Consider the following 25,020-nt stretch of genomic DNA (forward strand, 5'->3'; position numbering starts at 1 on the left):
CCGCTTCAATCTCTCTCACCGAACCCCGTGAAACCACGGGCTGAAACTTCACCGGAGACCCACCGCGCGAGACTGTACCGAACGCCCCTCGAGCTCAGTGACGTCACGTCCTCCGGCGGCGGTCCTGAAGTCAGTTAAGAAAGACGGACGGACTCAGTTAAAGTAGTACGGAGACAGTGGCGTTTAACGGCTCCGGGCGCGACACCGCTCAAACAAACGGGAATAATTTGGCTTTGGCGCGGAGCGCGAGAGGAGCGCGGGCGGCGTTCGACAGACTCTTGCCATGGATCGAAGACTTCTGACGGCTTTTCTCTTCTCCGCCGTTAGTTTATTGATCTCGGCAGCGGCGGTCCAAGAATTTCAAGGTAAGTCTGTGTTGGTTACAGCTGAGGAGATTCGCGGAAAGTTCGTCTCTTTTTACAGGTCACAGGTTCGCCAGATTTTCTCCACACTTACTCCAGCGTCTGTAACGCTGTACACAAACTTTACAAAGTTATTTAAATGACGGTATTTTACCGCGGTGAACCTCCGTTTGATGCCAGTGTTCTTCTGCATGGCGAGCCACAGCCCCAAACTTTTCCTCAGATCACCGTTCCTTCAGAGCTCCGAACAAATGACAGTTATTACCTTTCTGTTTCAGGAAAATAACATCGATTGCGCTATTTCATATTAAATATAACTACTATTTACAATATATAAACGATCAGTGAATTTAAATGGAGCTTCTGTGTGAATGTTTCTCGTCTTTGGTCTGCAGCCAGATTTGAGCTGTTCGTGATTTTTTCTCATACAGCTGCTCAACTTTCAGACGTCACGCACTAAACGGTACTACTGTAATGTTTTATCAGACTATGGTAATATACCATGTTTTTTGGACATGTTCTTAATTCATAGCATTTTTCCAAGTGAGTACAATGTAAATATTGTTGTACATGACGGTGGTAACCAGTGTAAGTCAGAATGGAATATATCTGTACCAAGATACGATAGTATTTTTGTAGATGTTTGTCATCTTGTCATATCTGATCCGTTAGTTTCTGTAGTGATCGGTCTGTCTGATGTCAGCTGTCAGTAACCCGTGTGTTTAAACTAGAGAACAGGCTCAAATAAAGAGAGAGAGAGACATGTTTCTGAGCTAAATTTATCTCCACGCTTTTTATAATTTGTACGTAAAACACAGCCAAATGTTTAATGCAAAACAGTCAAACAGCTTTATGTTAACTTAATCCTGCTGTTGAATGTCTTCTGTTGTGTTGAGTTTTATAGAGATGGAATAGAATTCGTCAGGGTTCGTTGAGCCGTATATTCTTTCTTTATAACTTTTCTCCTCTTTGATTGTGAACACATCTTATATTTGACATCTGTGAGTTTAATGGAAACACTGTGGACGTGTTTGAGGTGGTTTTCTAAACGCCTAGTCGTTGTAGTAAAAAAACCCCTCTTAAAATGTTCTTAAAACGTTATTCATTTTAATTTGTTTAATTTAATGTTCAAATGTTTGCCGTTTTTACACTTAGAATAAGGTAAAACTGCTGCTTAACAGCGCGAGTCATTTATTGTAGACTTTAGTAGATTTAGATAACTTTAGCCTGATACATTTGTCTTTGTTTCTCAGTAAACTGAAGGCTTTTCTTTCAGATGTCGTTGCTGTAGTTTAGACATGAGGATGTTTTGTGTCCTGATGGGGGCAGCAGCTCACACACATGCTAAAATGCTGTTTTTGTGCCGTATAATGGGGCTGTTTTACTTAATGTAGCCTATACAAACCAGGGCATGTTAATTTAGTGGTATATAATATTAACATATGTTTGCATTTTCCCCCTTAAATGAGTTTGAGGGAGATTGACCAAATATGCCCATTTAGAGAGAAACTGCAGTCAGATGTTGTTTAAATTAATAAGCACGTATTGGAAAAAAGAAAGAATTAAAAAAATGTGTGTCTTTTTTTGGGGGGGCGGGGTGGAGTATTGTGCCTGTTGACCGGTGCAGTGCATTATGGAGATTATTTTGACTGGTGACGCAGAGGATATCCTGAGCCACACAACCTTTAACAGCCTCTTCCGTGGATTCAGTGCGGTGTTTGTTATTCCAGACGCATTGTGTTTGATTCATATTGTTCTTGTTTGACTTTGTTGTTGACATGCATTCATCGTGATGGGCTTCACCTGCATTTGTTCTTCGCTTGATCATCCTCCAGTGCGCCACGGCTTACGGCTCTGTTCATCATTTTCCTTTAATTAGTACAAATCATATTCCTCGAGTCTTTCCAAGTCTCGTGGGAGTTTGGAACTAGATCTCCATTTTAAATCAGGAAGACCAATTATAAAATCTAAACCAGCGTGCACGTTTGAATTGTGATTGTGCGTTGTATTTCGAGGGTCGGCTCGCTGCGCTTGTGAAAGGTTGCAGAAGCCGTACAGTCGCCTTTGAGAGGTCTCGGTAGTTTACCAGTGTCTGCCGAAAGCTTTTTCTGCGCCCTTCTGCAGAATTCCAGTAGAGCCTTTTAGTAATTGTTGTGGCTGACCTCTGCAAACAGACCTCCTGTGCCCCTCTTACAGCAACACACTCACACCTATACACCAATCAGGACTCCAGACTAAGATAAAGAAAACGTTTAAAAAGAAGCAATTGTCTTTTTTAGTTAGACATCATAGGCTGTGATGCTGTGTGTTCCTGCAGCAGGGAATATTTCTTTCGGGGTGTAATAATGTATCGTGATATGACACACGGCAATACACATTTTTTTTGATGATTTTTCTATGGTGTCTGTTTAATCCTATTGGTTGAGCTGCCAACTTGTAACCGGTTTCAACATATATAACGTTTTAATGTTTTGTGCTTTCACTGATTTAAGATGTTTTCTCTCAGCTTTCTTAATTCCTCCCCCCCCTTAATTCTTTGTTAAAATTCATCTTTATTTTCCAATTTCTATTAATTTACATACTAAATTAACCTTGAATGTTTCTTATTCTTTTACAGAATAAAAAGAGTTCATGGTTTGACAATAAATCTGTTATTTTATTTAAAATACCATGATACGATTATAACTGTGAACACAGTGGTATCGTGTTGACGATCATCACGTCCCTATTTTCAACATTGCCTTTTTTACATAAGATCACATTTTTAATGTCATTCTGGAGCCCTGCACACGCACACATAAATACACGTTTAGAGGCGTGCAGGCAGCACACATGCGCTGGTGATCACCCGCAGCTGTCACGGGTCTGGGCTGGTGTTCAGGATTCTTGGTTAGTTGCTGAGTAAACAGCGCTGTTGTAATGGACGCTGCCTGCTCCTCCGTGGGCTACAAACAAGCATAAAAGCTAATGAATCAGCCGCTTTCGCCAGCAGAGACCCGCTGGGTAGCGTGAGGTGGACAGGTGGTCTGCCGGCAGAACGTAACCCACCATCACGCTTCATAAAAGAGTGTAAACCAGCGAACGCCGGGTGATTAAACTCTAATAAAATGACGGGAGCTGTTTAGCTAGATGACTGTCGGCCCGAGCGAGCTGAAAACAGAGCTAATTAATCCACAATGGGCCCACGCTGTCCCAATTTCAAAGGCTTTTTTAGTATCCAGGCTTTTTTGATAGTCTCTGTTGTGTTTGTGCGAGCGGGTGAACGCATCCGCATGTGTTTGACCACAGGCAAATATCTCCATTACTGTCAACCTTCGTCTGCACAGTTTTAATGGCCCTCTTTTGAGTCATTAGCAATTCGCCGGGCCCAGTTTAACTTGACTGCAGCACTTTTCAATGTTTTCCTGACCCGATTATGATGGGGGCTATTGTTTCTTGAAGGGTAGAAGCGGTCCCAGCAGTCGCATTTCACATTCCCAGGTTTTTTGACAGGAAATTGGCCTACTTCAGCACTGTGTGACTGCCCGGGGCATGAGACGGAAGCCTCACGGGAGAGCAGAAGTTTCCTCCGTACGCTTCGTTCACGGCTATCTGAGAAGCTCGGCTGAACCCAGCTGCCGTGTGTTCGTCTCGTACGTTCGATGACATTTTTAAGTGTTGCTAATGCCAAGCATCGACGCCTGGCGTTAATCCTGCACATTTATTTATGTCGGCGCTAAATAGAGGAGGCGTAAATATTTGAGCTGTACGCAAGGACCATGTAGTGCCAAATTGTTTTTTTAATGATGCTCTAATTGTGTCTCGCACATTTTTCGCACACTCGGCTGGTATTTATTGTGCACGGGGAGCATAAGGGAGCTTTCTGAATAGATGTTTTTCAGCATTTGTTAATGGTTCAGGTTGAGCTCTAAAATCATTCGTGGTTTATGTTTGCTGAAGGCTTCAGAGTTTCAACCTCCATTAGCACCAGTTTGTTATTTTTGTCTGATTATTTGCTCCTTTGTGTTTCTGTGTCAGCAAGAAATTATTCAAACCGTTACATTCAACATGAAACAGAAATGCCAAACCATTTTCCTAATTTGATGTATTTGATAGTTGTAGGATGGGAACTGAATGGATCTCAAATTAGGGGTGCGGGAAAAATTTGATTCTTAGATGCATCGCGATGCAGACGTGGACGATTCTGAATCGATTCACAAAAGTCCAAAAATCGATGTTTAAATGTATTAATAACGCGATGTTAGCGGAACAAAAAAGGCAGAAGGCACCCGTTCGCGGGTGCGGACAGTTTAAAGAGCGCAGTAAAGATAGAGAAAATGATCCAGCCCCACTGGACTAAACTGCAAGATAAACAAAATTCATTTTAGAATGGTCTTTCTCTGTCTATTCTCTGCAGTGAGCGGAAGGTAAAAGCAGTGCATTTAATTCACTGTGCCGCAGCATACTTGTCACTAAATGAGTGCAAATAGCGTTTTCCCAAAACCTAGCACTAACTGTTAAGACAAATGAACATAATTCTGTAAATATGCACAGTTTGTTACCAGAGGTGCTGGGTGCGCTGCATTAAGGCCCGTTCAGATTGCCCACGAATATTCGGTGCGAATGTTCGTCGCAATAACGTTCTAGAACAAAAACAATAGATTCTTATGAAGCCTTTCATATAGACCGCGAATATCCGCTCGGCGAAAATGCAATGTTTTTTTTTCGTCTAATGCGACAAATCTTTCCCCATTCGCAAAGCGAAGAAACGGACTGTCCAATAAGAATCGAGCATTTTACGTCACGCACCTAGAACCACTGAGGGCACGCGGGTGTGCTAAAGGCTCAGAAAGCTGTTGTGAGAGAATGGATGTCGAGTTGTTGCTGTCGCTGTGGCATAATTTGAGGTGGCATTCAAATATAAAAGTATAAACAGTATATATATAAACTAATATATACAGTATATATATATTAGTTTATATAGAAGCTGTCAAAAGGTTCTTCAGATTATATAAAGGTAAGAAAGAGATGATTCTTTAAAGAACCTTGGACTGAATGGTTCTTTGTGGAACCTAAAATCTTTCTTTTATGGCATCGCTGTGAAGAACCTTTCAAGCACCTTTCTTTTTAAGAGCAGGCCTATGTTTAACACAAATTGTCTTTAGCTTTTTTTTTAAATGAGAATGACAAGCATCTTCAGACCTTCGAATGACCTGCACTGATTAACTGTATCTATAATAGCTGTAATGTGTAAAGTTTGTGATTTTTGTTTTCATGTTGACAGTAAATGTTTCTGTCTGAACCACTGAATGCAGTTCAAGTTAAATGCAGTCATCTGTGTTTTTATTCATATTATTTATACACACACACACGTGACCGTAATTTTCTCCCGTGAACATCCGCAGCGCTTGAGTCCAGACTAAGAGTGCAGGTTTAATTGCATTAATAATCCAATCATTGAGTGTTGACATTGAACATGCCCTCAGAGCGCTGGCCTCTCTCTCGCTCCAGCACAACACAGAAAATACCAGCGCTTAACCAACAACACCAGACAAAATGGAGGCCTTTTCCATTTGAATAATGGCATGCTGTTTAGAATGAATAACATCTGAGCGAGGCACACGGCGGCTCCCTGTTTTCTGTCTCCGATGTCTCTCTAATTTCATTTCCACAAGATCTTCAGATGAATGCATGAGTCAAAGGGCCAATGCAGACAGTAAATGCTGGGATTTAGTTTTTATGATGCATGCCTGTATTAAAGTGACTGTGATATGGCTTTTAGTCTTTTGCACAGAGGCCATCTGCATTCTAGTGTGCTCTAAACAGGTTAGAAAAACACAACTGATTTTATGTGCAGATCTTGTAAATACCACCAGCTCTCTGACTATAAAGTAAACCATGATACATGGCTGTGAGGTAGAAAAAATGGTTGGATGTTGTGTAGTATAGATGCCCCAGTGTGTGTGTCTGAACATTAGAGGTTGTGTTGTGATTAGGGATGCACGATAAATTATCGGCCATATCTCTATCTGCCGATAAACAGTCATTTTTAATGTTATCAGTATCGGCCGATATATTTTAGCCAATAAATCTTAAATCATTTCCTCTGGTTAAACTTCTTCAGCTGCTCACAGTTAAATCCAGTACAGTACTGTCTTTCTGTCATGATCAGTCACTTACTGTTATTAGCAACACATTGTTGATGTAGGTACAGTATGTATATACAGTATTTACGAATGTGTAAATTATAGGAACAAAAGCATATTGTTTGAATCAGACTGCTTGTGAATGCTTTCTGTCTGGAGACCTGTTAGACATGTGGCTATTAAGAACACTTTTTCTGGAAGAACATCTATAATTTGTTTATTAAATATACCAGAGAAGTTTGAAGGTTAAAGAATCGTTAACTAGTGTACAGTAGGCTTGGTACATGATTTTCACTGGAAATAAAGAGAACTAATGGTTACCTTGTTTTCGGCAGTCAACGTTTTCAAATAAAAGCAGTTGTCCACTTTTTGCCTTTTGTTTCAGTCTTAGGGAATTTTATATGAATATTTAGATAGTGTTATCGGCTTCCAATGTTTAAGAATTATCGGTTATCGCTATTGGCCAAAATGTACATATCGGTGCATCCCTAGTTGTGATTTAACATCAGCTTCAGTCGTGTGGTCTGATCACAGATGGTTGTTTCTTATATTTCTGGCGTAAAATAAATACATCACCAGTTTCTTGCAGACAGAAGTGTGTGTTCGTGTTGAGACACGGCTCAAAACATTGACTCCCGGAGCTTATCAGCTCTCTATATTAAATATTAGTCCGTCTCCAGAGCCGAATGTAATTCTGTGTTATTGTAAGTGGCTTGTTATGGCTGTGATCACTTATTTTCCTCTCAAAGATTTGAAATAAGAAAGCAGCAGAGCTTTGCAGTGGTGTTCAGTAGCACGTGGACTCTACAAGCGTTTGGAGATTACATCTCCAAACATCTGCAGTGGTGCTGATGCAAGCGTTCGCTGTGGGCCAAACCTCCGGAAAGGTGCTCGCCAAAGGGAGCCGGATCATTAATAAACATTATGCAAAATATGTGTGTAATTTGGAAAATTAATATTGAACCGAAATAAAACTGCAGCATTAGGGTTTCTTTAGACTAACGCTCACAGCGTCTCTTTACTCTTCGGCTGGGTGGAGTCGTTGCTTATGGTGGCTAAAAGAGGAAGAGAATTTTATCTAAAAAATGCTTCAAGGCAAACGTGTGTAAATATTTCATGGCTCATTTGGCAGTTTTTAGGGGGAAGAATCAGACCGCATGATAAAAATTTGTTTGTGTAAAGTTGAGTTGACAAAGAACCTTTTATCAAGTGTTAAATATTCAGATAAATATCTGGACTAACAGAGCAATACTTTACTGTCCCAAAACGAAATGCAACATTTCTGTTTGTAGTCAGTTGGAAGATTCAATTTTCCAGCATATTTTTCATGTGGCGCTTGTTCCGTGTACCTGTTTTTGGGTCACTGTGGCTGTTCTCAGAGCAGGAAGGATATATGGATTTATGAAGCGCCCCAGGACATGGTCTGCTCCTCAACACCTCATATTTCATCTGCTGATGATGGATGAAACCCTGTATGTATGTCATCCATTTATATGAGAGCGACGAGGTGGGACGTTTTCAAGGAAGTGGAGTGGGAGTCTCATGTGGCGTGGGTAAAGTTAAGTGAGGTTAAGAACTCTTCAGAATTAGAACAGCTGAGCATTTTACAGGCTAAACTTGTTCGCAGAAGGCAAGAGCCCTCGGTGGAGAAGCAGAAAACGGCCTGTTTTCTGCTAGAAGATGATATCTGTACATAAACACTGTGACGGAGGGAAACAGACGGTCACCTGCAGAGGTCTGTCCATCCGGTGCTTATCAGAATAAACCACCGAGAGGAGAAATATCAGATGTGGACGATAAACTCGCCAGCCTCTGAAATCAACTGCGTTTTTGACCTGTGTCACTTATCACAGCATATTGAAATAATAATGTGCACGGCAAACAAATGAAACACGTGTTTCACAAACATAAGTCTTTGTTTTGTGATGTGCAGCCACATTTACCAGCCGTCGTATGATCAGATCATTGAATACATGTGATGTTATATTGTGTGCTGTCTCTGGTATGGAGAATTGACAATATTGCCGGCGTTGCTGTTGTTTTGGATGAAGTATGGGTTTTGTTGAATTTGCACAGTGCAGAAATAATTTTGCTCGTCCCAGTGGACCGTGGAATGAACTGTAGTGCTTTTCTCAAAGGATCGCAGGACCAGTCTAGCAGATCCCTTTCAGCCGACGTCCGCTGGCAGGACCCAAACGCTTCCAAAACCTCGCCAGCATGAAATAAGCCCCTCCACGTTGATAAACCAGGCAAATCTAATCGTTGCCAAATTAAGCAAATCCCTGTTAAGATCATTGAAGAAAAGAGAAATCATTTTGTGTGGCACTACTTGGCCGATCTAGAAAAGCCGTGCTTCCAACTTCTCTACTCCAACTTCTCCCCCTAATACCCCACATCCCAGAGCTGAGACCAAACCGAAGCGTATCTCACACGAGCCAGACGACAGCGAGCGAGCGAGCGAGCGTTTGTTTGTTCATCTGCTCGACACAAGCAGACGTGACACAGAAGTGGCACAGACACGACGGAAGCTGCCGTGTCCCTTCAGGAGCTCCGAAGTGCGTGCGTGCGTTTGTAAGAGAGTTGGGTTTGGATTGTTGTCAGGTGAAAAACTCTTACTAGCTCGGTGACAACACAGACAGGAGACGAGATGGTGGAAGCTGACAGCTAGTGAGGGTCATTTGGACAGGCAGGAAGATAAGATGTGAGACACAGCGGCCGGTGGATGTGCAGAGAGCCGTAGGCCAGTCCAGAGGCGCTGCATTAACAGGGACAGACCCCAAAGCTTCCTCACAGCGCTACACTAACACACTCTCTCTCTCTCTCTCTCTCTCTCTCTGTTCTATCTGTTCTGTCAGAATGATCATATTTATGAGCTGAACTCCACCACAGTGTTTTAATCACCAGCCTGTGGACACTAACTGATATTGATGTTGTGAATGTTTAGTTTGCACACATTTTGTTTTCTCATCATGAAGAAAACAAGTTGACAAACCTTCATTTACCATCATTCTCTGATAAAGTCCCAGATCAATTATTCACACATGTGACATCTTCTGCTCTTATTATGTCACAGGAACTCTAAAAAGCTTGAGTTCTGATTTTCCCACAGTAGCCTCTGAACTGGTCGAGAAGCTCTCGGGAGAACCTGAAGTAATACAGTCTCGTCAGTTTCTGGTTATAAGTTCTCCTGAAGTGGCACTAGGGCTGAACGATTTAGAAAAAGAATCTAATTGTGATTTTTTTTATCAATATTGCGATTTTAATATGCGATATGCATTAAGCACCTTATCTTCTGTATTATTTCATAAAGAAAACCAATAAATCATGGTAACCAACGCAATATTAGACAGATTAACCATAAACTATAGGCCAGGCTTCAGATGATATTAGTTGATCCATGAATTGATTGACATATTTTTATAGAACTACCCCTAATATATTGAATGATTTGTTCAATTTCTAGCCATGTAATCATGTAATAATGATCATGACATAAAGCCCTGACAAATAAGCTTGGTGTAACATGAAAGCCTTTAATCACAGAAACAAAAGTGCAGATTACATGAATATAAAACAAAACTGTGGCTTTACCACACTCAGTGATTTGATAATGCAGAGTCAATGTGATAAACATATGATAAAAATGTTGATTGCACTTAAACACTGTCTGTTAACTAACTGATTGCAAAGTTAACTTACTAGACAATCTAGTTTAGTTTAGTAAATGCTGTTGCTCTTTTACACTAAAGTTTCCACAGTGCCACGTCATGTCGAGCTTGAGGCCATTGTACAGGTCAATGTACAAATTCATTACTTTAAATGCAGACGCGCGTCAAGCACGCTGAAATAGAGAGTGAAGCAGTCGCGATGTGAATGAGGCAGTCACCACGAGAGAGCAAGCGTCCGTCCCGAGCACTTTGGGGAAAAGGAGAAAATGCAGCGCATTTTCCATGCATTTTTAATGCTTTTGAGATGGTACTGGTCAGCTACGAGCAGGGTCACATCACCCATAATTAATCGCAGTCTTTGCAATTAGAAAATCGCGTTTCACCACATCGCGATTTAATCGCAAATGCAATTAATCGTTCAGCCCTAAGTGGGACAGCTCTTGGATTCAGTCATTGTGTTGTTGCTCTTCATACATCGGTACAGAGTGTTGTGTTCCGGGGCTTTCGTCCCAGCATGGTTAATTTGCTGTCATCTCTTGAGAGGGGTGGGTATTTTGTAAGACTTGCCTTCAAATAAATAAAGAAGTAAACTGGGTCATTGGCTTTTGCTCAATAATTACAGTTCCAAATACTTGAACTCTCTGTTTGCCTTCATGAGTAAACGCCATTCACAATCTCTCGTATTAGAACTTTTTTCATATTTATTAAATGTTTGGTTATTGGTTAACATAACCCAGCAGCCTGTGGGAGTTTAGATATAAATACAACTGTTATATTCTAAAAGACATTGCAATCGTGAGTTAGGACTCTGATGACAGGTTTTGTGTGTGAGTTTTTGTACGCTCTGTCTTCTGTTGATGATGTCAGTCGTATGTCTGCATATATCCACAGCCCGACTCCAACAGATGCAACAGTGCAAATAATGAGGGCATATGTTTACCTCTAACTCCTCTCACCCAGGGAGATGGATTAAACCGAAGCAGTTTGGTTGGTTGTCAGATTCTTAAGTGTTGCTTTCAAGCGTGAGGCGTCCCCGGGCCCCTGCGGAGGGTTTACTCGGTGGAACTGAAAAGCAAGGTCTCTCTTATAGCTAATCGAGTCCAGCCACGGGCTGTTCCTCCGCCTCTGTTTAGTCACTGGAGGGGCGGTAATGGCAAACAGCGGGTAGTAACATCGCCGTCTGCGACAGAGAGAACAAAGCCATGTGCATACCAACTAACACAACACAACACGCATGCACACAGAGATGAACATGAAATGAAAAATTCAGTAATTGACCCGGTTAGCTTGGACACGGCAGACGTTCAGCGCTCATTGACCCTTCAGTCAGGGGTTAATATGCCTCTACACCCCACACACAACACTTCCCAGTGTATGGACTGAGTGAAATCAAGTTAAATATCTATTTCTATTGTAGTCTTGTGAGGACATTTGAGATGGTGGTATATTGTTCTCTTGAGTTTAGGAGATGAACTTTTTTTACATATTTAGATCTCAGGTTTACATACAGTATGTATCTGTCTTTGCTGAATTACAGGAGGTGTTTCTTGTGTTATTTACAGGTGTGTGTAGATGGATTGTGGGAACGGTTCTTCTATTGCTCGTAGAAACATGTGACCCTGTCCCAGACTCACACCATTTGAGCTTCTGAATCCAAATACAAATCCATGTGCTGGCATTTTTTGTTTAGAATCACCTTTAAAATTGTGTTCTGAAATGTAATATCCAGATTTATAGACCTACTAAACTCTTATATTCAGTATCACTCTTAGAAATATCTAGACACCCCCTCGATGTCTTGATAAATATCTTTGTCTTTGGTTCTTCATGTCTATTAGATCAACATGTCAGTGGTTGAACAAAAGTGTTGTGTGTAAGCGCATGGATTGATGTCTTATTATGTGCGGTGCAAAGAACAGGGTTAAGCTGAAGCTTTAATGAAACTGTGACACGGCTAATTGCTGTAAGCTGTCGTGTGTGTGTGTGTGTGTGTGTATACGGGGTTTGGCCTGTCATGAGTTTGGCAGCAGTCAGAGTCCTCACCGTTCCCCAGACCTGCAGGTTGAGCGGACCGGTTCTCCTCCTGTGGGTCGATCCGTCTTTAAAGAGGAGGCTGGAACAAACGTCACACAGGAATCCGTTTTCACACACGCTCCATCCTTCTGACACTTAAATTGCAAAGGGCCAGCCTTGACAGACACACAACTCAACGGTTAGTGTTGAAAATGTCACAGTGCAGGGACGAACCCTCATCAGTGCGGAGCAAGAGTTCATTTCCCGTCTGTATGTCTCTGACAGGACTGTGATTATAAAGACAGTGGGACATTTACAGCCTCTCTCTCTCTCTCTCTCTCTGTATGTATGTGTTAGGCCATATGACACAGAATCCTGAACACACACAGCTGTTTGTGCTCTTGAAATCCCTCCTCAGCACTTTTACATGGAGATTTTCAGGTCTGGGTTTTGGGAGTTGAACAAGCTAGTCGACTAGTAGACATTAATTCTCTGACGCGACCTTTTAAGCTTGATGTTGACTAGTCGCGGGTCATGTGATTTTGACACTGTACCTTTAAGAAGAGGTTAATAATAATAATAATAATAATAATAATATGTTTTATGTATATAGCGCCTTTCCAGGGCTCAAGGACGCTTTACAAATGAGGCACACAGTAGTACAAATAGAACAGAACACAGACATCAAGTAAAAAAACAAAAACATAGTTTATGAGAAGTAACAATCATGAAAAAAGTGAGTTTTGAGCAGTGCTTTGAATTCAGACAAGTTATTTGCACAGCAGAGTGATCTTGGAAGTGAATTCCATCATTTGGGAGCAATAATACAAAATGATCTACCCCCCATGGAGGAGAGACGATACCGAGGGACAGAGAGGAGACTGGAGTCAGAAGACCGAAGTTCAGGTTGTTCCAAGAGAGCTGCCGGATGTCATTCCCACCCGCTTCAGCGGGATTCTGTCGCACTCCCGGCAGGGCTGCACGATATTTTATCGCAATACCACCAAATCCTATTGTAATCAAGCTATACATTGCATATTTAATAATATATGCAATGTGTCGATATTTTTTTAATGTGTAGCTTGTCCGTGAAGCACGTCTCTGGGATCAGTAGGAAATGCTGCTCGATCTAAGAGCAGTGCGAGTTTGAGTCGCTTATAATGTGCATTTGAAAAAGCAACACCCGTCAAACATGATCATTATAAATACACTTTATTATCATGAAAATACCTGATGAGGCTTGAGTAACAGTGATAAAAGATGTCCATAGGCATTTCCTAGATTCTAGAAGGTGTCATGGTCTTCTTCTGCAGTGCGTATTTGGAGTTTCCGCACGAGCGCGCCCTCTGGCTTTCGGATGCAGCAGCATTTTACCGTACTTCACGCAAAAGCTGTGCATAAATCACCTGATATTTATCGTCGGTTTATCGCGATAGCCCTAACTCCCGGCAATAATATGTTATCTTGTCCTTAGGGCTGTCACGATTATGAAATTTGACTGACGATTAATTGTCTAATAAATCATTGCAATTATGACAATTAATTGTCTGTTTTTGAGCTTTGACATTTAATTCTCATACATTTTTGATTCAGCGATTGAAATGACCATATTGTTCTGAATATAAGACTATGTTTTTTTTCTTGGAAATACATCAGAAAAAATTGGGTCATCATACTTGAGGTTTAGGCTTTTACCTGTCAATAATACAACCACCAAATACTTGTAAATTAAGTAAATTGATCAGGTGTGAATTTAAGCCACCATTAAAATACTATCAGTCATAGAAAAGCTTCTAGTCTGTTTTTTTCTCACTTGTAAGACTACAATAAAATTTTACTTGTGTGTTAATGAGATTTTGGTAGACTGGTTTTCACACCGAGATTTGCTTAAATAATATTAAATTGTACTGCAGGTAATTTGTATATGTTTTAGTTTTTTTTAAAAGTGATTGTGTTGTGGTGGTACATTTTACAAGTATTACCATGCTTTAGTAACCAGTGTTGGGTAAGTTACTCTGAAAAAGTAATTAATTACTAGTTACTAATTACATATTCAATAGTGTAATTAGATTACTGTACAAATTACTCTCTCCAAAAAGTATTTAGTTACTTATTACTAATTACTTTCTATATCCTATAGCAACCTTGATTAGTTAAGTGATTCAAGGATAGACATGAAACGGCTCTTTTAATTCATTCAAATAAATAATATAAAACTACATAAAGTACTCTTATTAACTGACCAAAGTATTACAAATGTGAGAATTATACATTAAAGCACAGATTTTAAAGTTAGACTTTGAATTTTGATGTTAATTCCACTATTGCACACACATACAGTATATTACACAAAGTATTTAGTTTAATTACATCAGAAGTAACTGTAATTAAATTACAGAAAAAATAAGAGTAATCCCTTACTTTACTTTTCAAGTGACAAGTAATTCAATTACAGTAATTAATTACTTAGTAACTAGTTACACCCAACACTGTTAGTAACAATATATACACTAAAATATGCAGATGCACTACAGCTCTCCCTAGTGTCTTCTATAGAGATTTGCAATAATTGCGATGATCTGAAACCATCGCGATGAGAAGATTATTTAATAATTGTGACAGCCCTACTTGTCCTGCTTCCGCACACATAATTCACAATGTGTCCTGTTTTCATCCGCAACATTCACGAATTGAGCTGAAGCCACAAAAGCTTGCAGGTAAATTTAAGCCTAACGTTACATAGATTTCAGTGCGCTGTGCTTCTACACGCAGATCTTTTGATATTATGGCCTATTTTTGTACTTGTTCCCCATTTAATAAAACATGAAAGAAACAGAATAAATAATAATGTTTCTCATATTGGCTGCTGTGTCACTAGCTACGTTTACATGGACCAATGTCATCCGATTAAAAATCCAATCCGATATTGATATAAACACATCAATCAGATTAAAAATGCCCAAATTTATTGAAATTTCAGTTGGATTGTAAAGGGTGGTTTATGACATTTGTAATCCGCTTGGTAGGACATGTAAACACTTGATCAGATTATTTTAAATGTGGGCACGGCAGGCGCGCGCAAATAGGGAGCGACGCTGTCACGACGCGCATGCGGTGCTGCATATACATTTTACATCGATGAAAATAGTTAAACTTTTCAGAGTGCCGCGTGCGCACCACGGGTCATTTGACTAGAGAAAGCGGCGCGGCTTTAGATGCTAAATGTGAATCCGCCCCTATGACGGCCCACCACCGTCTAATTTGTTGAAATCACTAATTTTGAAAATCTTTTTGCACTTTTTATAATAACACAGCGATCTCTAACGTTGTTTGTGGTGTTGTTTCTGGATCTGAATCTGCAAAGCGTGCATCTGTCATTCAATCAGACCCTCTCATCTAGTGATGGGTCGTTCTTGAACGATTCGTTCATTTTGAACGAATCTTTAATGTGACTCGGGAAGAACGAGTCGTCTTAGGGAGTGATTCGTTCAGTCTCGCATGCGCATTGCGCAACATTCTATGGGTCCTGTACTGGAATTCAAGAAGAACGAACGATTCAAACCCGAAGACTCGAGAGGTGAACTAATCAATTCTCTTTCCGGCTCTGACTGCATTGGTTTAGTTTACGACGCTGTCACGTGATGAACGAAGGAGTCAAACCCGAGGACTTGTCAGATAAGAGGTGTGGTGAGCTAATCATAGACTAAAGACCCAGGTAAACAATGAATTAATCTTTTCTTTTTCTTATAGCATTATAGTTGTGTATTGTTTGTAATGTGATCAACGTTTGCATAAGTAGTAGATGTGTTAGGAAAGTAACATGTAACATTTTAATTATATTTTGCTAAAATGAACGAAATGAACGATATGACTCGAAAAAAGATTCATTCATTTTGCTGAACGAGACTCAAAGATCCGAGTCAGTAAAATGATCCGAACTTCCCATCACTACTCTCATCGCGTGTTCTCACAAACCAGTGGTGCGGTGTTTACAGACTTTTTTCCTTCAGAGAGCGATAGCGACTAGCGTCATTTTGGATAAACCTTAACTTTCAGTGAGTGGAAAAATGTGTCTCTGTGTCTTCTCCATGACCTAACAGCAGCTTAAAGTTACTTGTAAGTGAATAAATGAATGATTACAAAACAGCGTGTACAAGCACCTGTCATTGTTACTGACTGGACATGAACATTTGTCTGTAATTAGTATTTTATGTCTGACAACAGAAACATAAAAAATATAAACGACTTCGGCTTTATTGGGTATTAAAATACAGCGATGACGTCACAAACATGCTTATTGGCATGTAATATCACCGTGCTCCATAGTGACGGGTAAAAATAGCAATAACGAACCTGCAAATGTTGCGACTGGCCAATCAGAATCAAGCATTCCAAGGAGCCCTGTAATAATCCCAGATAATAATGTAATAATCCCATTTTGACAGTTTTTTTTGACAAATTAATTATAAATATGTCTTTTAATAACATACAGTATATGACATTATATTTACAAATGATTAAACCAAATTGCCAGTTCGCGACATTGGAACGTCGTATCTTACCATAAAACCGAAAGTAAACGTCTTTTCCTCACAGAAGGTCTGCATTCGGTAAAAAAATATTTCAAATTCACATTTCATGTCCAGTTTTTTTCTCATGTGGCAAGTAGGCGTGTGATAAGCGGGATAATGTACAAGCAGCCGGCTGTTATGGCAGAAATAAGCCCCTTAAGTCCGATACAAGACCCTCCGCTTCACCTCCTGATCACACCGTCGGGGATTATTTCTGCCATAACAACCAGCTGCCTGGACATTATCTCTTACTTAATGGCATCCAGAAGTAAAGTTTGTGTTTACATAATATATTGTATGTCTGTGTACTGTGCATATTCATTTTATATTTATAAAAACACACGTACATGCATACTGTATATTCAAGATTTTTGTTAAATAAAAAAATTAAGAAACATTTACAGTATATATGATTTAAATTCTTGGTAAATATAAATAAACACATGTAAATATTTCCTAAATATGTATACAGTACATGTATGAGTATGTATAAGTGTTTATAAATACAAAATGAATATGCACTATACACAGACATGAATTACGTAAACACAAACTTTTCTTCTGGATGTGATGAATCATGATTAGTATGTAGTTAAATAATTGAAGTTTGTCTTATTATTTCCGCATGAACGACAGATTAACTATGATCACTATGACAATGAATTAGAAGTTTGAGTTTGGGTTAAAATGACTCTTTAAAGACATTTGTATTTGTTTCTCTAACATCACTCGCTCTCAGGTTTAAAAGGCGTTGAGTCCGTTCACAGCCAGGAATGCGTGTTTATCAGTGACAACATAGTATGAGGCGAGGCAGCGATACACATTCACACGAGATGAGACCTTTGAGAGTGACGGTAAGCAGACGCGGGACTTGTGTGTGCGCGCTGCGGGCTGGACGTGACCTTCTCTCAGCATGAGTGTGGTGGGAATATCTCTCCACCAACAGAACCCAGCAGAACCGTCACTCCACTGGATTGTGTCTCCATCAGGGGAGACGGTGGTGTCAGCTGTGACCTTTCACAGACATTTGCCTCTGTGTGTGTGTTAGTGACACGCTTTCAAACCACCTGGTGTGTGTGTTTCTCTGGGTCAAGACCCTTCAGAATCCCCCCCACCCGCCTGGCTTCTGATCTTTTTCAGTTGCAGGCCTTCAGATCCGTCAACTGTGAAGGTTTTCACCCCCGCGCTGACGGATGCTTAAGGTTCCCGGCCTGTCGCATGAATATGTGCGGCTCTGGCTTTATCATCACGGCCTCAGAGTGACGCATGCCACCTCTTTCTTTTCCTGCGCCCCCTCCCTTTCTTTCCTGTCTTTCTTGCTCGGAGTTTCCAGTTTGGCAGGGATAAAGCCCTCTCTCTCCGGGCGGCGCAGAGACACAGACCGAGGAGACGGCAGAGCAGACAAATATCCGAGTAGATCCCATCATGCTGTGAGCTCATCCTCGGGTGCCAAAGGTCCCAACGTGAACATTTAGACACTCAGAATCACCTCGAAACTGATGTCTGTTTCCAGCACAGTTCTGTTCATTAATGTCTCGCATCAAAGTGCATAACATATTGCACCTGTGAATAGAACTGCTGTATAGTGTAATGTTGCATACTGATTCATGTAGTAAAACGGTAGTATGCTTCTAGTTGTGTTTGTTTAATTCACGATGTGATGTGCGGTTATCATTTCAGAAATACGTGAGGAAGTGTGATCGAACCAGTCAGAGATCATGGTTGGAATTCAGTTTGCGCATTATTTCTCACCATTTTACTGTGGAATACAGTGTCTTCTTTCTCTTTTTGCCCTGAATCGTGCAGAATTCGTGTTTCAGTTCTTCTCACCTTCAGATGGGTTGTTAAGTGTTAAATGAGAAGCTTAAGGCTGTCAAATGGCTGCTGGGTTAATTGAACTGCATTTAGCCGGAGCTTTTAATAATGAATGAACAAGCTGAAGTCAATTGTGCAGGTTCATTTGTCACCGTATTGATCAGACATCTCTCACCTCAGCAGCGTCTGTGTGGCCTCACGACGAGCCTGAAGAATTTCATCATATCCTCTTCTTCTCCTGGGAAGAATGACTTCAGGTCTGTGCGTTTCAGAGCAGGCTGGCCGTTCTCCATTGGGATGTTGGCTTTAACTCCACATCCCTTTTTAATAAAGCTCAGCGAGGAAAAGCTCAAGTCAGCAGAGCTGGACCACTGAAACATTTCACCGTAGGTATGATACAACATTCGCCCCTCAGTGTAGGTGTTAAAAAAGTGCTGTTGCTTTTTCTGTCTTCCGTTTTGAAACGATCTCAAATAGAGATGAGAATGTTTTCATCATTTATTCTCGCCCTCATGTCATTTCTTTCTTCACACAAAAGAAGATTTGTTGAAGAACGTTGATAACCAAACAAATCATTAAACTCGCAGACATCAGTCGTGTGCCATGTAAGCGACATAGCAACACCCCGGCAACCACCCACAACACAACACAGTAGCTGTAGCATTTGCGCTGGATATCACAGCACTCGTTTTCTTTAGAGAAGTGCAGTTGTGTTGCAGACGCGTGGGATGCGATTCAGACGACAGAATTCAGTGATCTTTAGTGCACATTCAAGCATGAAGCCGTGTTGTTTGTGTGCCACCGCTAAAAGCTCTTGTGAGTTTGTATGGTAATTTACCCTGTTTAGAGTACATGCCGAGTGGAAATGATATGGAAATTCTCTCTTTTAATAATCATCTGCTATTCATGAGACGCTATTTTGCCGTCCTCCGGCTGCTGAAGAAAAGCCCCATTGAAAGCAGGTCAGGATTAGACGCTCTTAGATTGAGTTTGGATGCTTGTGAATTATCTCACGGCAGAAAGCAATTTCAAGAAACTCACCATTAATACCATTCACTAAAACCCAGATTGAAGTTTATTATAAGTATTCTTAAAGGGACGCTGTCTCCGGGCTGGAGATTAAGACAAAGACTCTTATCCTCTTAAACATGAACTTCCGTTGATGATATGTCTTACTCGACAGATGATTGGCATCAGGTCCAGTGCGTGACGCATGAGGTCAGGAGGAGATTTACAGGTCCATGTCATATTTCAACACAAAATCATTTTTATTTGACTTTGAAAAATAAAGCCTCTTTTGAGGCTGTCGATTTTTTTTGCGTTGTGAGATTTCCATTAAGCACATTTTCCTTATTATAGTTTTCATTAAAGCACAAAGCGTATATATTACAGTACTTATTTTAAAGTAATACGTTAAAACTATCTGGATGAGAATACAGGGGAAAGTGCACTAAAATGTCTTTCGAAAGAAAAATGGAAATGGTTCTTAACTAGACTTCATTTCTTTACTTTCTTGTTCTGGTTTTGCAGTGAAATATGACGTGCATGTTTTCATCGAGCCCATTCTCAGCAATTGTGCATAAATAACACGTGCTGTTGCAATATCGTTTAATACGAACGCCAAAGTTCAATTTTGTGTGCATATGATACGCCAGTTTTAGCGCGCGTGCATATTAAACGGCAATTTGTCTTAACCTGTCCCCTAACCCAAACCCTAAACCTAACAGTATTATTTTAATTATTTCAGTGTTTCCTCTTCATGTACGTTTCAAAATGGCTGCTCTCCACCGAGGTGCACGCAAACATTGGCATTTCATATGCATGCAAAATTCAACTTTAGCGTACGTATTACATGATTGCAACAGCGTGTTATTTATACGCAATTGATGAGAACAGGTTGTTTCATCAGGTGTTTTTAACTTAGGGAAGTCTGACTTTTAATTGTTTGCTTAAAGGAAGACCTCCAACATTTCAGTAAGATTCAGCTGTGATATCTGACTTCTAAACTCAATATGACGTCAGTTATCACCAGCCCCGCAACGTGAAATATGGAAGATCTGTCAGAAGAATCAGAAAAGCAGAAGGAATGTATTTAAAGGCAGTAGCGGCTTGTTTATGGTAACAGAGCCTCAGGAGGTGATTATGAGTGGGATGGTTTTTTGTGTGTCTGTTATCGCTGAAGTTTGCCAGCAGGATCTTTACTGCGTCTCAGAGAAACACCGCGGCCATTCTGACAGCCTGTCTGGACACAAGCTCCATTGCCCCGGGGTATGTGAGAGAGGGGGGTAAAAACAGTGTGAAGCAGGGCTAAAGGTTACCCCTGGGCTGTGGCAGGACGTCTCTCGAGGTGCTGTGTCTTCATGTCCATGACAGATCAGAAGAGACAGAGGGTCCAAACACCTCCGCTGGGCACTCGCTGCCATTTAACGGCTTACATTTCTATTAGGGATGCTCATATTGACCGTTTAACCGTTAACCGATTGTTAAAATTTTGACCGGTTAATACTATCAGTTAAACGATTTAAAAGGTATGTTTATTTTAGGTTAAATAATATTAATAATATTTTTTTAATAATAAAAATAATTGAATAATACGTTTTTAAATGACTATTGCAAGGGAATTTCGGTGCTAGCCATCAATTTATCCTTTACATAAACTTATCTCATGGATGCTTAGCATCGGCTGTCCGTGCGCTTTGGAGAAGAAAACGGCGCGACCGGTGGTTTCCCTGCCTTCTTTTAGACTTGATGTAAAAATACGAATGTGAAATATGAATAAGTAAAAAATAATGTTTGTATTTTGGGTGGTATAGCAGATCGGATTTATATATGTTTAGCTAAGACTGGCTGGTGGAAAGCAAATGTGACGCGCTTCCCGAGGCGTTATCTCTACATTCCCGGGACATCCGTGCCATCTGAAAGGGTGTTTTCTGCGGCGGGTCTAATTGTCAACAAGCTCCAGACTGTCACCACAACACGTAAACATGTTAGTTTATTAAATAAAAACTCCAAGCTTTGGATTGAGGTAGGCCTGCTATTTTTATTTGATGAAAAAACTTTCTGACGGAAATAAACTGCCGGTTCTTCTGTGTTTTCGTTTTGTCATAATTAGTTAATTATTTCAGTTTTTTTCTTGCCTGTTTATTTTATGCTTTGGATTTGTATATTGTTTTAGTTTTTCTCCATTGTCCAAAACGCCGCAGGTTCGTGAAAATGTGATAATATGTGAATGCAGGTGCTGTTGTTGATGTATTCGTTATGCTGCTGTTTGCATGTTAGAATAAATCTGTGAAAAAAAAGTTTGTACATTTAACGTGTCACAGACCCTCGTCAACTGTAGGTATATTCTCATTTTGAAGTCTGCGTCCTCCGGATGTCGCATGCGAAGGCGTATGCGGCGGACAAACGCGACCTCCGGAGGACACAGCCTTCAAAATGAGACCGTAACAAGGTCTCTAGGCAAGGAAGGAAAGAGGCGGGAACCGGCGAACATTTAACACACTTTAATCAAATATAAACAAACAATAACACGGAAGTAAAAGGCCGGCAGCCACCTCACGGTCGACTGCCGGCCACACAAACATAAATAAAACTTAACATTTCCGGGCCCGGTCCTCTCTCGTCGGCAGTCCCGTCGCTCGTCCTCTTATGCTCCCAAGCTCCCCCGTGAGGCATGCGGGACCGGTGCGCGTACAGCTGATACTCATTATCACTCACGCCACTGGCCCCGCCTTCCTGCCCCACGGCTCTCGTCCCGCCTTCCTCGCTACAGAGACTCAGCATGTATTTTTTTAATTCCAGTTTATTATTAGAATCTTATCGGTTAACGGTTAATGTTCGGATAACAAGTGTCGGTTCTCGGTTAGGGAAATTAACCGAAATGATCATCCCTACTTTCTATTAGCGTTCACTTTATCTGTATCGCCCATCCCTGCCTGAACAATAGGGATGGGCGATATGGCCCTAAAACTCTATCACGATAATTTCTGGTATTTCTTGCGATAACGATAAAAATGACGATATATCCATAACGCCATCCATCGCTGTTTTTTGCGTCAAGTGATAGTAGCTGCATGTAGTCTAGACCCTCAGAAAAACAAATATTATCAAAAAGTAAAACTTACCCCAAATCAAACAGCTCCTAAAATATACCTACAGTATTTTTGTAAATATAAAATATAATAGTGAGATTCGACTTCAAAAGGTTGTAGTAAAGAAAAGTTAAATGAACTAAAGCTCAATAAACACATCATGTCATACCTAAAACTGTATATATTCTATTGTTGGGTGGAAACGATCGATCGCATCACGCTGTCAATCACTCTCTCTTGAACTGTGTGAACCTTCTCTTCTCACAGCAACATACACTGAATCTGTCTATGACTCGCGCTACAGAAAGAGAACAGAGAGAAATAACGTCACACAAACTCGCATGTGTACTGTATGTGAACAGGCAGCAGTGCTGTGCGCGCTGTGTCGCTATGAGAGCACATGTGGGCGCGAGCTGCGCACGGGACGCTCCGTTCATCCTGTATATAACAGGCAAGAAATCATACTAAACTATTTGCGCACGCGCGCATAACATCTAAAGAATGTTTAAATAAATACTTTTAGCCAAACTAAATGTTGTGGTGTAACGTATTATGACTATCAACGAATACTTAACAAACGAATTAAATAAAACGAAAGTGAAACTAAACATTAACTCGGATGCATCTACAGTGGTAACCTAAACGAGATTTAGAGCTTTTAATGCAAACTCTTTCTCAGCTTCACGTCCGCCCTCCGCTATACCCGTTTTCGCTTCACATATGAGCTGTGAATGGGTCTCGCAAAGAAATACGTCATCAACTAGAATTTATCGTTTATATCGCGGGAAGACTAATTCCTATCGTGTGGGGAATTTCTACAGGTATATCGCAAACGATATAATATCGCCCATCCCTACTGAACAACATGAACATGAAAACACCACACGAGTTTGGTTTATTCAGCGACTTTACCTTTAAATCATTCTATTGTCATAGAGGTAAAACCATCTTTTTAAGAGAAATAATGCAAAATTCTGTTTCATGGCAGTAAATGATTTGTATTCGCCTGCTGTTGACAGGTGTTTGTGAAAAGTCAAGACGCAGTTGTAGCTCTTTATTTCTGCTCTAATAATTGGCCTATAGAATCCATAAACATGGGAGCACAGCGTGAGAGCTCATGAAATATTCAAACGTCTTGTACAAACGTTCTGTTTTGCAAGTTTGTCCTCATGAAATATGTAGCATGTCAAACTGACTTCAGTGGCCATGAAGGGCTCGGTTGGGCACGTCAGCGTGACGATCACGATGCTTTGGGTTTTCTGACCCGTGTTGTCGTCTTGCATGTTGCTTCAGATAGAAATGGAGAAGATCTGTTGGACAGTGTCTCGGTCTGGCCTCGCGGTGAACACTGAGCATCTGACATTCAGAGACTTCAGGCGGTGCGTTCCTCCTGTAAGCTCCACCAGCCAAATGTCAAGCGGCCCTCTGAGATCTCCTCGGTCTACACAAGCATTCCTCCTTCTTACAGGCCGGCCGTACATCTTCCTGTTTTTCAAAGTCAAACTCAATGCTTTAAAGGTTTGAACATCGAGCGAGACTTAGGATGGGTTCTTTTGACTTCCACCAGCCTGCAACCAGCTTAGCATCGAGTCAGTGAGTTCTACACCCCTCATATTTTCTTCAGAAAATAATAATAATCTTTTCTCATTTTATTCTTGTCATCTACCCACTGGCCAGATGATAGCCGGCGTGATGTCATAACAAATCCAGCGGCCTCGAGCCGTGTGCCACGCATGTTAATTATTCATAGCTGCCCGCAGGCGATGAATCGGCCGAGCGAGAGCTAACAAAATTAGCTTCCAATTAGTGTTTGTTTGTGGTGATTCTCTTCCTCCCTTAACTAATACCAGAGGGGGAAGAGTGGGCCGAACAGAGACTCCCGTGCCCTTCAACACCGAGGGATCAGAGAGAAACAGATCATAGACTCTCTTCTCTAATCTTCTCTTCTTTTCTTTTCTCTTCTGACTGTCAGATGATTGTGTACATGCAGACGCTGTGTTTCACTTTCTCTAGCACTGTGGTCATAGTTAATGTGACCTTTAACCTGAAGTGCTGAATATCAGTTCCTGCGTCTCGATGCTGTTTGGACGCAGGACTCACAATGTGGAAAATGTGAAAATCAATATTCCAATATATACATGCTTTATTGTTATTTAATGTTTTATATGTATATAAATGAATATATCATATGGAATTGGATGAGGAGTTTGAGCTGAATATATTATGAGAGGGAGCAAGAAAACACACACGCACACACGCACACACGCACACACACACGCACACACACACACACACACACACACACACACACACACACACACACACACACACACACACACACACACACACACACACACACACACACACACACACTG

General features: G+C 40.8%; 1 protein-coding gene across 2 annotated transcripts in view; it reads left to right on the plus strand.

Annotated features, from left to right (window-relative positions):
• The first annotated feature begins 52 nt into the window (after positions 1 to 52).
• The window catches only part of ptprma (protein tyrosine phosphatase receptor type Ma), a 104,925-nt gene continuing 79,957 nt past the window's right edge, over positions 53 to 25,020 (plus strand). Inside the window, exon 1 of one of the 2 annotated variants that reach the window (XM_057323341.1) lies at positions 53 to 365. In XM_057323341.1, coding sequence (XP_057179324.1) covers positions 284 to 365 — 82 coding nt within the window. In that variant the 5' untranslated portion in view covers positions 53 to 283. The remainder of the gene's footprint in view (positions 366 to 25,020) is intronic. The other variant, XM_057323342.1, reaches the window with a different exon arrangement.

The sequence above is a fragment of the Triplophysa rosa genome, linkage group LG23 (assembly GCF_024868665.1).
Source record: "Triplophysa rosa linkage group LG23, Trosa_1v2, whole genome shotgun sequence".
NCBI lineage: Eukaryota > Metazoa > Chordata > Actinopteri > Cypriniformes > Nemacheilidae > Triplophysa > Triplophysa rosa.